Source organism: Bombina bombina, chromosome 6, assembly GCF_027579735.1.
Source record: "Bombina bombina isolate aBomBom1 chromosome 6, aBomBom1.pri, whole genome shotgun sequence".
Taxonomy (NCBI): Eukaryota; Metazoa; Chordata; class Amphibia; order Anura; family Bombinatoridae; genus Bombina; species Bombina bombina.
In genome coordinates, this window is record NC_069504.1 from 664,556,551 (window position 1) to 664,570,927 (window position 14,377).

Consider the following 14,377-nt stretch of genomic DNA (forward strand, 5'->3'; position numbering starts at 1 on the left):
GCCGATAATTTCGCCGCGAAAGCTGGGGGAGATGTGAGGTTTGTGATTGGTACACTTTTGTTGTAAAACCCTATAAAATGTTTGATTATTGTCACTGTTGTATGCTGATGATGGGGTTATAATACCCCGAAAACGTTCCACATTAAAAATTTGAAAAAAGACCTGAGAGTGCAAACGTCTGTTCCTGTATTTTGACAAAAAATGTACGTTATCTGCACTTTCCATTTTTTTTCTAATGAAAATAAAGACAGTTCTGAAGGTAACAGGACAGTAATGCAGGGTTACTTGCAAGCATTTAGAAGAAAGGATAAATACAGATTGCAATGGTTCATAGAGGACGTTTAATGTGAGGCAATGTAATAAATGTGTATAAACCAGCTTCTCCAGACGTTTTGAGACAAGAGGGAGTAGGTAAATAGGATGGTAGTGGGATGGGGAGGTTAAATCGAGAGAAGGTTTTTTGAAGATAGGTGTGACTAGATGACAGAAATATAACGGTCCTGAGGGAGAGGTTGAAAATATGTGAGGATCTGCCCATTTCATGTCTTTAACATAGTCCTGTATTCTTCCTTTTCTTTGGTGTTGGGTACCTTTTAAATAATTTATTAAATGAAACTTGTATTTTTAGCTATAAAAACATTTTTTACACAGTAACATATTTTGAATTCACATTTATCTTAAAGAACCAATACATACAGTAGAATTACATAATTAACAAGTGTATAATATATAGACAATGTGATAACACTTATTCTGAATTTCAAATGAGCAGTAGATGTTTTTTCTCTGACAAATGTATCTTTACCGTATTTGCTGGCCCCTGTATCATGTGACAGCCAATCACAGACTACTATACGTATGTCCTATGAACTTGTGCACATGCTCATTAGGGGTTAGGGCCTCCAAGTGTGTATATAAAGACTGTGCAAAATTTTATAATAGAAGTAAATTGAAAAGTCTCTTAAAACTGCAAGCTCTATCTGAGTCATAAAAGTTTAATTTTGACTTTAGTGTCCCTTTAAACAAGATGGCAGCATTCTTTGGTTTATAACCAGCTGATAAATCAATAGGGATATTAAACCCCCCAAAACATATTTTGTAATTCAGACAAAGCATACAATTGTAAATCTGCTGTTGAATTTGCTTCGCTCCCATGGTATTCTTTGTTGAAGACATACCTAGGTAGGTGTCTGGGGCACTACATGGCCGGAAATAGTGCTGCCATCTAGTGCTCTTGCATATGGATATTATTCTTGCAAAACTGCTACAATAAAGTTCTCCAGACACATGTACGCTCTTGAGCTTGAGTCCCTGCTTTTCAATAAAAGATACCAATAGAATAAACAAAATCTGATAATAGAAGTGAATTAGAGAGTTGTTTACATTGAATGTTCTATCTGGATCATGAAAGAAAATATTGGGTTTCATGTCCCTTTAAGGTCATTGTTGATTAGTCGTTTTTCTAGAAAATAAACGGGGCTGGCCTCAGACGTGCCCAATTTATCTTTCAAATTTGTCTGAAATGCTTCTTTAAGAATGACACATTTGCAAAGGTACGTTCTAGTGAGCTAAATGCATTACCATAAGAGCTGAGCTTAGTATGTCTTCCTGCTCTTGAAGGGATCAGAAATGTTAGTACACGGACTCATATTGCTGTGTATTAGGAAACTGCTGTACACTTTGTGTTAATCTTGCACAAATTCCCTTGCAGGGCCATGTCTGTAAAAACAATTGTATTTGAGAAATGTGGCCAAACAGGACAAATCTGTTTACTTCCATATAGTGGTTTACAAGTTTCTTTCTCTTTACAGCAAGTTTACAGGATGGTGAAGCTGACGGCTTTAGTGAAGGTACAGTCAGTTTGTCTGTTCTTTGTTTTGTGACCTTATCATCTTACAGTGAGCGTCATTATAAAAGGCGCGCGTCCCCTTAACTGTTTTATCCGCACTGCTTCAGATTTGATAGCAGAGTCAAATAAATCATGTTTGTATTACAGAATTTAAAAAAAAGACCCTTGAATTGATAGCCATATTAGCCGGTGGGCCAATCAGATTTGTAGGTTTTCAATTTTTTCAAACTTGTGGAGCTGCAGCTCTAGGATTTGTTGAGCCCTGTAATACAAGACCCTTTTCCATACAGACTACATCAATCAAACAGACACATGAAATTGTGATGTACATTTTGACTTCATTCTGCTATTAAAGTATACTGTGCTTTTGACTGTATGTTCTTAGATCAGGGCCATCCAAGTCTGGTCCTTGAAGGCAGCAGAAAGTTCAGGATGTCTTAATTTTTCTGACACATTAATAGTGACCGCCTGAAATACGAGGACTGGATTTGGATGCCTCTGCTTTAATTACAGGGACATTGTACTGTAAAATATTTTCTCCCTTAATAGGTTCTAAATTATCAATGTAACCTGCTGAATTTTATTATATTGTTTAAAACAACCGCTTTACCTTTATTTTGTTATTTGAAAATATCTGCATTTGCATATTGACACTGTCACCTAGACTGAAAATATGAGTACTGTATTATTCTCTATAGGGAACAAGAGGCAGCAGCAGAAACCCCTCAGTGAGGTGTAGGATAGAGAGCACTACCCATTTAAAAGGGTGAGCCTGCAGCTGCCTGTAATACCAGTATCAGCTACTCGACATTGTTCCTTTAGCCAAAATATACATAGATATTGACGGCAGATAAGAGCCATAGGCCCAGCAAGTCTGCCCGACCTTACCTAACAGTATAAACTTATCTAGTTCGTAGGATAGCCCTATGCTTGTCCCATGCATTTTTAAAGTCCCCCACAGTGTTTGTTGCTACTACCTCTTGAGGAAGTTTATTCCATAAATCAATCACTCTTTCTGTAAAGAAGTGCTTCCTCAAATTACTCCTGAATCTACTACCCTATAGGCTTAAAGGGACACTGAACCCAATTTTAAGCAACGTTCTAATTTTCTCCTATTATCAATTTTTCTTCGTTCTCTGGTTTTCTTTATTTTAAAAGCAGGAATGTAAATCTTAGCAGCCAGCCCATTTTAGGTTAAGCACCATTATTGGAGGCTGACATTTACCCACCAATAAGCAAGCATAACCCAGGTTCTCAACCAAAAATGTTCCGGCTCCTTTGCATCACATTCCTGCTTTTTAAATAAAGATAGCAAGAGAACTAAGAAAATGTGATAATAGGAGTAAATTAGAAAGTTGCTTAAAATTGCATGCTCTATTTGAATCATGAAAGAAAAAATTTGGATTTAGTGTCCCTTTTAATACGAGTAATTGTGCTCTTTTATATACATGACTGAAGTACAATGTCCCTTTAAGGTGTTAATGGAACAGATAAAACTTTTTCTTGAGCAAACTTTTGCCTGACCATATTTATTTCAGATCATCTTCCTTTAAATGCTATGTCTGATTTACATACAGCAAGTTATTATCAGTTAAGCCAATACATTTTCTGTTGCAATGGGATTAAACAATCCAAACTGATGCTCTAGCCCTAACCAGCCCACATTATTGTATGCTTCAAAAGGCCATATCATTAGAGAATATCATTTTAAGACTATCAACCCGGCGCTACTGTGTTTAACCTCCGCAAAGGCTTAAAGGGACAGTCTACTCCAGAATTTTTATTATTTAAAATGATAGATAATCCCTTTATTACCCACTCCCCAGTTATGGTTTTATTAATATACCTTTTACCTCTGTGATTACCTTGTATCTAAGCCTCTGCATACTGCCCTCTTATTTCTGTTCTTTTGACAGACTTGCATTTTAGCCAATCAGTGCTGACTCATAGGTAACTCCACTGGAGTGAGCACTATGTTATCTTTATAGCACTCATGAACTAGCGCTGTCTAGCTGTAAAAAACTGTCAAAATGCACTGATATAAGAGGTTGTCTTTAAGGGTTTAGACATTAGCATATGAGCATACCAAAGTTTAGAATACCAAGAGAACAACAAAGTAAATTTGTTGATAAAAGTAAATTGGAAAGTTGTTTAAAATTGCATTGCCTTTTTCTAACTTTGACCCCCAAAATCTGTTACACATCTACAACCACCAAAAAACACCCATGCTAAATAGTTTCTAAATTTTGTCCTGAGTTTAGAAATACCCAATGTTTACATGTTCTTTGCTTTTTTTGTAAGTTATAGGGCCATAAATACAAGTATCATTTGCTATTTCCAAACCATTAGTTTTCAAAATTAGCGCTAGTTACATTAGAACACTAATATCTTTCAGGAATCTCTGAATATCCATTGACATGTATATATTTTTTTTAGTAGACATCCCAAAGTATTCATCTAGGCCCATTTTGGTATATTTCATGCCACCATTTCACCGCCAAATGCGATTAAATACAAAAAATCGTTTACTTTTTTTACTAATTTTTTCACAAACTTTTGGTTTCTCACTGAAATTATTTACAAACAGCTTGTGCAATTATGGCTTAAATGGTTGTAAATTCTTCTCTGGGATCCCATTTGTTCAGAAATAGCAGACATATATGGCTTTTGCATTGCTTTTTGGTAATTAGAAGGCCGCTAAATGACACTGCGCACCACACGTGTATTATGCCCAGCAGTGAAGGGGTTAATTATGTAGCTTGTAGGGAGCTTGTAGGGTTAATTTTAGCTTTAGTGTAGTGTAGTAGACAACCCAAAGTATTGATCTAGGCCCATTTTGGTATATTTCATGCCACCATTATGCCACCATTATGCCACCATTTCACCGCCAAATGCGATCAAATAAAAAAAAACGTTCCCTATTTCACAAACTTTTTCTCAAACTTTAGGTTTCTCACTGAAATTATTTACAAACAGCTTGTGCAATTATGGCACAAATGGTTGTAAATGCTTCTCTGGGATCCCCTTTGTTCAGAAATAGCAGACATATATGGCTTTGGCGTTGCTTTTTGGTAATTAGAAGGCCGCCAAATGCCGCTGCATTTCACACGTGTATTATGGCTAGCAGTGAAGGGGTTAATTATGTAGCTTGTAGGGAGCTTGCAGGGTTAATTTTAGCTTTAGTGTAGAGCTCAGCCTCCCACCTGAAACATCAGACCCCCTGATCCCTCCCAAACAGCTCTCTTCCCTCCCCCACCCCACAATTGTGCACGCGCGCGCTCCCGTCTGTCCCGCCCCCGATCCCGCCCCCCTCCACTCGGCACATCGATGGCCGCCCACCCGCCTCCCAGACTTGCTCCCACCCACCGATACCGGCCACCGATGTCCGGTGCAGAGAGGGCCACAGAGTGGCGCTCTCTGCATCGGATGGCCAAGGGGGGTTATTGCAGGATGCCTCGATATCGAGGCATCACTGCAATAACCGGAAAGCAGCTGGAAGCGAGCAGGATCGCTTCCAGCTGCTTTCCAGACCAAGGACGTACGCCACACGTCCTCGGTCATTAACTGTATTTTTTTTTGAGGACGTGTGGCGTACGTCCTTGGTCATTAAGGGGTTAAACCCCTGCTTCTTTCAGTAGCAGGTGATCTCTTCTGTTGTAACTTTGTCAAGTGTTATTTATCTAAAATGGATTGTGCCGTTAATCAGATTCTTCATGTACAGTATGTCTAAATTCTTTTTTTCTCATTCTATTTCAGTTTTCTCTTTCCAAAATTCCTTGCATGAAGAGTCTATGTTGAATGTAAATAAGCCACTGCCCAAACAGCTATGGGAAGCAAAGAAGGTATAGTATTGTTTTGATAGAAAAAGGAATTACTCATCTACCTGCCACTGCATTACTCACATGCTGTAATTTATTACAAACCACTTAATTTAAAAGTACATTAAAGATATTTTTCCCTTTGTTGCTACCGATAGAGCTGTGATATTTCTTTCTCGTACATTTCCTGTTAATTAAAATGAAAATAAAAAACAATGATTAATCATTTCACACAAAATGTATATTTTAACACCTTTAAAGGCTGCCCAACGATTAAATTAACTATAAAGGGCAAATTATCTTCCACATTATCGAAATTTAAAACAAGACCTAATTAAATGGGGAAGATTTCACTTTTTTTTGGTATGGATGCCTCTTAGCTATCAAAATGACAATATTGCCCAGGATCTTTATATCTATTTTGTACCCTCCCCATTAAAATACCACACCAAGATTTAGACGGTATTCAATCTACTATTAATAACTTCCTGAGGAGTAATAAAAAAAGCCAAAATTTCCCATATTACGCTCACGAGACATAGACGGTTTGGAGGCATGGTTACACCTACCCATAGGGATTACTACCAAGCTGCTAGGTTGGCACAGACCATTTTGATTAACAAACGGGAGGAGAAGATCAGATGGATCCGGTTATAGATTGATAGAAATGGATTCTTCTCATCAGAGGTAATTATTTGGGGCCCCTATAACCTTGCATCCCAGCAACATAATTGATTTCCAGTCACGTCCCACATGATCACACAATGGACGAAGTTAACTACTACATTAGCACCGCTTCCTGCTAACTCTCTCAGAATCAAATTAAAATGTGTACTTCTGTCTATACCGACCACCACATTGAATGAATAGGAAAACAAGGGCCTATACAGGATAGGCGACATAATGGAGAACGGGAAACTTATGTCCTATCTTACAATGCAAGACAAACTTAAAGGGCCAGTAAACCTACCAAATAATGTTATATAATTCTGCACATAGTGCAGAATTATATAACAGCTTAGTGCTAGCTTTATAAAACATAAGACTTCAGAGTTATTTACCTAAGAAAATTACTTTTACAGAACGCCACAGCTTGCTCTACTGAGCGGGTTGTTTTTTTTTTTTCCAGTATTACATCGGGGCACACTTGTCTATTCACAACCGGCCCGATCGTGCCATTAAACTCAATCTTGTTCGCTCCCGCTCTGGTCTGGTAGCGGGTGCGAGCTAGATTGAGTTTAATGGCACGATTGGGCCGGCTGTGAATAGACAGCGTGCCACAATGCGCTTCTGAAAAGAAATAGACCCACTCAGTAGAGCAAGAAGCGGCGTTCTGTAAAAGTAATTTTCTTAGGTAAATATCTCTGAAGTCCTTTGTTTTATAAAGCTAGGACTAAGCTAATGTTATATAATTCTGCACTATTTGCAGAATTTATATAAAATTATTTGGTAGGTTTACTGGCCCTTTAAACCCCTTAAAATTACCTGATACTTATACCTACAAATCTCAACTACACTACAAGGATTTTTAGCTAAATCCTGGGTAGGAGCTCCCACCAAGTTGGAAATATTTGCAGCTCTACGAGTAGACCTAGGAGCTCCCACCAAGTTGTAAATATTATGCAGCTCTACGAGTAGACCTAGGAAAGCAATTATACAATTGTATCAATCCCTTAAAAATACTAAAAATAACAACAAATCCAATCTTTTAACTATATGGGAAACAGATTTAGACCCCGAATATAGTATAGATGATTGGAATACTTTATTATATAACTCCAGTAAAGGTCTCCTAAGTACCGACATGATAGAAAACTGTTCTATTTTTCACGGTATGTGAGGTGATATTTGAACTTATGCTACAGAGGATGTGGAGATTTAGGAACATATAAACATATGTAAGGAACAGTATACGGTAAGCCAGCTCAACCCAAATTAGTGAAATGTAGATACACCCCTGATATATAATAAGTGATATCAGGGGGTGCACGGGAGCATAAGGATAATAATTTATAATTATAAATTGGAAAATAGTGAGGAAAAAGGGGTATAGAAAAAAGGGGAAGGGGGCAAGGTAAACTAGGGTACAGTATGCTCTATGCCAGCACCGATCATTTAAACTACATAGAAAATATGAGCCCTCAAAGTGGATGGCAAACAGACTAGTGGGTCCAAGGAAAAGAGAGCCCCTCTTATATATAGGCATGAAAAACACTAGTCATGAATATTCATAGAAAAAACATGTCTAGCTTTATTGATACAAAATAACATTAGTACAAGTAAAAATACTTTAAAATTCCTATAACCTCAAAATAGCATAAAACAACCTATCTACCAATGGCCATTGGGAATTATGATTAATTGTGCACAATGACCATAGTCATTGATCTTATATTTGTCAAATGAATTCAAAGGACAATCCAAAAAAACAGGAGTATCTGTGAGTACAGCATCTATGTGCAAAATATATTAGTACACTGTCCAAACTGTGTAATTGAAATGTTATATTCGCAATCAGTCTGCACAGAGTGTACGCCAAGCAAGATAGAGGTAAAGTTAAGTAGCGTAGTTAGTAAGATGGCAAGCAACTGGTCTCATCAATCAACGTTAAGTCATGCAGCAAGATAGCGTAGTGAAACAGCTGGTATCGTGAATCAGCGTCAAATCATGCAGTGTTGTACAGCATATTAACAGTTCCCAGATATACAGTGGATTACTTACTACAGGGTACTACCTCCTGAGGGTTAGCCCTCGCTCCAGGGACCCGTAATGTAAGTAAATTAGACTGATCTCTCCCGTATCTTATGCTGTCATGTCCGTATCCAGTAGAACACAGGGTAAACTCTGCAGCATCGACTATGCCAATCCTCCTGTGTGTATGCTTGCGATGTTTCAAGCGCTCATCTGTATTACCTCTCTCGTTTGACTAAAATACTCTCAATGTCCCAATGGTACCACGGGATCCAGGGTCCTCAGCTGGCCTTGCTGAGGAATAAAGTGCAAACAACGCTTACATGTGTTTCGCCGCCAGGGCAATCCAATGCGGCCTCATTGGATTTCCCTGGCGGCGAAACAGTGTGTATATATATATATATATATATATATATATATATATATAGAGAGAGAGAGAGAGAGAGAGAGAGAGAGAGAGAGAGAGAGAGAGAGAGAGAGAGAGAGAGAGAGAGAGAGAGAGAGAGAGAGAGAGAGAGAGAGAGATTGTGAAACACTATTATATTTGTCCATGAAGTATGTAGAATTAAATTTGAATGTCTAAATTAAAAAACACAGTGTTTCTATTAATACAAATATATAATTTACATGCAATCACTGTAATATTTACTAAGCAGAACTGAGAATATCCAAAATACCAAATAAAAATATGTTTATTTTATATCTGCAGCAAATTCACTAGTAAACTGTATTTTTCTGTATCTAGGTCCAGTCCTTGACATCTCGTCCCAGGTCCTGTGAAGTGCCCGGTATTAAGTATGTATACAACATCTTTCGTAAGTTTATGTTCTATGTTTTAGAGGTGGTGGGGGGGATGTTGGAGTGAAGCATAGCGTTTTAATGCATCACTTCCAATTCCCTTCTAGGCTTGATTTAAACATGGCATTATTAATCTTTTAGTTATGTATATTTCAAATTAAGCTTATACTATTTCTTGCTGGTTGTGGGCAAAACATTTAACCAGAGGCTGTATTGCCTAAGCCATTATTCTCTATGGATGTGTTCTTCAGAATGTACTTTGCCTCAGGAAGCACATGCTAATTCTTTCTAGCTTGAGGTAACAAGCACTGAGAAGCATAGTGCTGTAGAGGATAATGGCATAGGCACTAAAGCCTTGGCTGAAGCCTCCACAACAGTGTGGGTAAGGACTGAATAGGGCTTCAAAAAATAGTTATTGTCATTCAAAATATGCATATTTTAAATGATTCCCTCTCGTACAATTCTCCTAGGGAATTAGCAGCGATGCTTTAAACGTAATGCATCCATCTAATGTTGCTTTAACTGTTTATTTAACAGGTGGTGAGAGTCCATGATCCATTACTCATGGGAATTACTGTTCTCTACCACTAGGAGGAGGCAAAGATTCCCAAACCCCAAGAGCTCTATAAAACCCCTCCCACCTCACGCATACCTTAGTTTTTACTTTGCCTTCGCTGGAGGTGGTTGAAGAATGAAGATGTGCATGTGTTCTTCAGAGAAAGGGGTTTTCAGTCTATGTTGAGGCCCGGTTCCCCTCAGAGTATAGTGCTTGTCAGAGCGATGTCTTTGGGGTATGGTTTATGATCCGATGATTTCACCTCATGGGAAATGCTTCATAGGCCCTCTGTAATCGGTTGCAGGTACGCGTTTCCGCCTCCTGGTTCTTCTTTCCAGAGTGGTTTCCAAGATACAGCTAGAGACGTCATTTGAAATCCTAATTGCCCCAAGCGTGATTTGATATACAGATCTGGTTCAAATGTCCAGTTGCCCTCCTTGGCCTCTTCTCCTGCGATCAGACCTTCTGTCTCCATGTCCTTTATTCTATCCGGATCCCATGTCTTGATGGGATGGAAATTGAACACTTACGGCTAGATTTAGAGTTCGGCGGTAAAAGGGCTGTTAACGCTCCGCGGGTTTTTTTCTGGCCGCACCATAAATTTAACTCTGGTATCGAGAGTTCAAACAAATGCTGCGTTAGGCTCCAAAAAAGGAGCGTAGGGCATATTTAGCGCAAATGCAACTCTCGATACCAGAGTTGCTTACGGACGCGGCCGGCCTCAAAAACGTGCTCGTGCACGATTCTCCCATAGGAAACAATGGGGCTGTTTGAGCTGAAAAAAAACCTAACACCTGCAAAAAAGCAGCGTTCAGCTCCTAACGCAGCCCCATTGTTTCCTATGGGGAAACACTTCCTAAGTCTGCACCTAACACTCTAACATGTACCCCGAGTCTAAACACCCCTAGCCTTACACTTATTAACCCCTAATCTGCCGCCCCCGCTATCGCTGACCCCTGCATTACACTTTTAACCCCTAATCTGCCGCTCCGTAAACCGCCGCCACCTACGTTATCCCTATGTACCCCTAATCTGCTGCCCTAACATCGCCGACCCCTATGTTATATTTATTAACCCCTAATCTGCCCCCCACAACGTCGCCGACACCTACCTACACTTATTAACCCCTAATCTGCCGAGCGGACCTGAGCGCTACTATAATAAAGTTATTAACCCCTAATCCGCCTCACTAACCCTATCATAAATAGTATTAACCCCTAATCTGCCCTCCCTAACATCGCCGACACCTACCTTCAATTATTAACCCCTAATCTGCCGACCGGAGCTCACCGCTATTCTAATAAATGTATTAACCCCTAAAGCTAATTCTAACCCTAACACTAACACCCCCCTAAGTTAAATTTAATTTTTATCTAACGAAATAAATTAACTCTTATTAAATAAATGATTCCTATTTAAAGCTAAATACTTACCTGTAAAATAAATCCTAATATAGCTACAATATAAATTACATTTATATTATAGCTATTTTAGGATTAATATTTATTTTACAGGTAACTTTGTATTTATTTTAACCAGGTACAATAGCTATTAAATAGTTAAGAACTATTTAATAGTTACCTAGTTAAAATAATTACAAATTTACCTGTAAAATAAATCCTAACCTAAGATATAATTAAACCTAACACTACCCTATCAATAAAATAATTAAATAAACTACCTACAATTACCTACAATTAACCTAACACTACACTATCAATAAATTAATTAAACACAATTGCTACAAATAAATACAATTAAATAAACTATCTAAAGTACAAAAAATAAAAAAGAACTAAGTTACAGAAAATAAAAAAATATTTACAAACATAAGAAAAAGATTACAACAATTTTAAACTAATTACACCTACTCTAAGCCCCCTAATAAAATAACAAAGACCCCCAAAATAAAAAATTCCCTACCCTATTCTAAATGTAAAAAGTTACAAGCTCTTTTACCTTACCAGCCCTGAACAGGGCCCTTTGCGGGGCATGCCCCAAGAAGTTCAGCTCTTTTGCCTGTAAAAGAAAACATACAATCCCCCCCCCCCAACATTACAACCCACCACCCACATACCCCTAATCTAACCCAAACCCCCCTTAAATAAACCTAACACTAAGCCCCTGATGATCTTCCTACCTTGTCTTCACCATGCCAGGTTCACCGATCCGTCCTGGCTCCAAGATCTTCATCCAACCCAAGCGGGGGCTAGACATCCACTGAAGAAGTCCAGAAGAGGGTCCAAAGTCTTCCTCCTATCCGGCAAGAAGAGGACATCCGGACCGGCAAACATCTTCTCCAAGCGGCATCTTCTATGTTCTTCCATCCGATGACGACCGGCTCCATCTTGAAGACCTCCAGCGCGGATCCATCCTCTTCTTCCGACGACTAGACGACGAATGACGGTTCCTTTAAGGGACGTCATCCAAGATGGCGTCCCTCGAATTCCGATTGGCTGATAGGATTCTATCAGCCAATCGGAATTAAGGTAGGAATTTTCTGATTGGCTGATGGAATCAGCCAATCAGAATCAAGTTCAATCCGATTGGCTGATCCAATCAGCCAATCAGATTGAGCTCGCATTGTATTGGCTGATCGGAACAGCCAATAGAATGCGAGCTCAATCTGATTGGCTGATTGGATCAGCCAATCGGATTGAACTTGATTCTGATTGGCTGATTCCATCAGCCAATCAGAAAATTCCTACCTTAATTCCGATTGGCTGATAGAATCCTATCAGCCAATCGGAATTCGAGGGACGCCATCTTGGATGACGTCCCTTAAAGGAACCGTCATTCGTCGTCTAGTCGTCGGAAGAAGAGGATGGATCCGCGCTGGAGGTCTTCAAGATGGAGCCGGTCGTCATCGGATGGAAGAACATAGAAGATGCCGCTTGGAGAAGATGTTTGCCGGTCCGGATGTCCTCTTCTTGCCGGATAGGAGGAAGACTTTGGACCCTCTTCTGGACTTCTTCAGTGGATGTCTAGCCCCCGCTTGGGTTGGATGAAGATCTTGGAGCCAGGACGGATCGGTGAACCTGGCATGGTGAAGACAAGGTAGGAAGATCATCAGGGGCTTAGTGTTAGGTTTATTTAAGGGGGGTTTGGGTTAGATTAGGGGTATGTGGGTGGTGGGTTGTAATGTTGGGGGGGGGGGATTGTATGTTTTCTTTTACAGGCAAAAGAGCTGAACTTCTTGGGGCATGCCCCGCAAAGGGCCCTGTTCAGGGCTGGTAAGGTAAAAGAGCTTGTAACTTTTTAAATTTAGAATAGGGTAGGGAATTTTTTATTTTGGGGGTCTTTGTTATTTTATTAGGGGGCTTAGAGTAGGTGTAATTAGTTTAAAATTGTTGTAATCTTTTTCTTATGTTTGTAAATATTTTTTTATTTTCTGTAACTTAGTTCTTTTTTATTTTTTGTACTTTAGATAGTTTATTTAATTGTATTTATTTGTAGGAATTGTGTTTAATTAATTTATTGATAGTGTAGTGTTAGGTTAATTGTAGGTAATTGTAGGTAGTTTATTTAATTATTTTATTGATAGGGTAGTGTTAGGTTTAATTATATCTTAGGTTAGGATTTATTTTACAGGTAAATTTGTAATTATTTTAACTAGGTAACTATTAAATAGTTCTTAACTATTTAATAGCTATTGTACCTGGTTAAAATAAATACAAAGTTACCTGTAAAATAAATATTAATCCTAAAATAGCTACAATGTAATTATAATTTATATTGTAGCTATATTAGGGTTTATTTTACAGGTAAGTATTTAGCTTTAAATAGGAATAAGTTATTTAATAAGAGTTAATTTATTTCGTTAGATAAAAATTATATTTAACTTAGGGGGGTGTTAGTGTTAGGGTTAGACTTAGCTTTAGGGGTTAATACATTTATTAGAATAGCGGTGAGCTCCGGTCGGCAGATTAGGGGTTAATAATTGAAGGTAGGTGTCGGCGATGTTAGGGAGGGCAGATTAGGGGTTAATACTATTTATGATAGGGTTAGTGAGGCGGATTAGGGGTTAATAACTTTATTATAGTAGCGCTCAGGTCCGCTCGGCAGATTAGGGGTTAATAAGTGTAGGTAGGTGTCGGCGACGTTGTGGGGGGCAGATTAGGGGTTAATAAATATAACATAGGGGTCGGCGATGTTAGGGGCAGAAGATTAGGGGTACATAGGGATAACGTAGGTGGCGGCGATTTGCGGTCGGAAGATTAGGGGTTAATTATTTTAAGTAGCTTGCGGCGACGTTGTGGGGGGCAAGTTAGGGGTTAATAAATATAATATAGGGGTCGGCGGGGTTAGGGGCAGCAGATTAGGGGTACATAAGTATAACGTAGGTGGCGGTCGGCAGATTAGGGGTTAAAAATTTTAATCGAGTGGCGGCGATGTGGGGGGACCTCGGTTTAGGGGTACATAGGTAGTTTATGGGTGTTAGTGTAGTTTAGGGTACAGTAGTTAAGAGCTTTATAAACCGGCGTTAGCCAGAAAGCTCTTAACTCCTGCTTTTTTCAGGCGGCTGGAATCTTGTCGTTAGAGCTCTAACGCTCACTGCAGAAACGACTCTAAATACCAGCGTTAGAAAGATCCCATTGAAAAGATAGGCTACGCAAATGGCGTAGGGGGATCTGCGGTATGGAAAAGTCGCGGCTGTAAAGTGAG

At 39.0% G+C, this 14,377-nt stretch overlaps 1 protein-coding gene across 2 annotated transcripts in view; it reads left to right on the plus strand.

Annotated features, from left to right (window-relative positions):
• The window catches only part of CRTC3 (CREB regulated transcription coactivator 3), a 668,286-nt gene that overhangs the window by 444,403 nt on the left and 209,506 nt on the right, over nucleotides 1-14,377 (plus strand). For both annotated transcript variants that reach the window (XM_053717740.1, XM_053717741.1), the window contains 3 exons: nucleotides 1,812-1,850; nucleotides 5,606-5,691; nucleotides 9,104-9,153. In XM_053717740.1, the coding sequence (XP_053573715.1) occupies nucleotides 1,812-1,850; nucleotides 5,606-5,691; nucleotides 9,104-9,153 (175 nt within the window). The remainder of the gene's footprint in view (nucleotides 1-1,811; nucleotides 1,851-5,605; nucleotides 5,692-9,103; nucleotides 9,154-14,377) is intronic.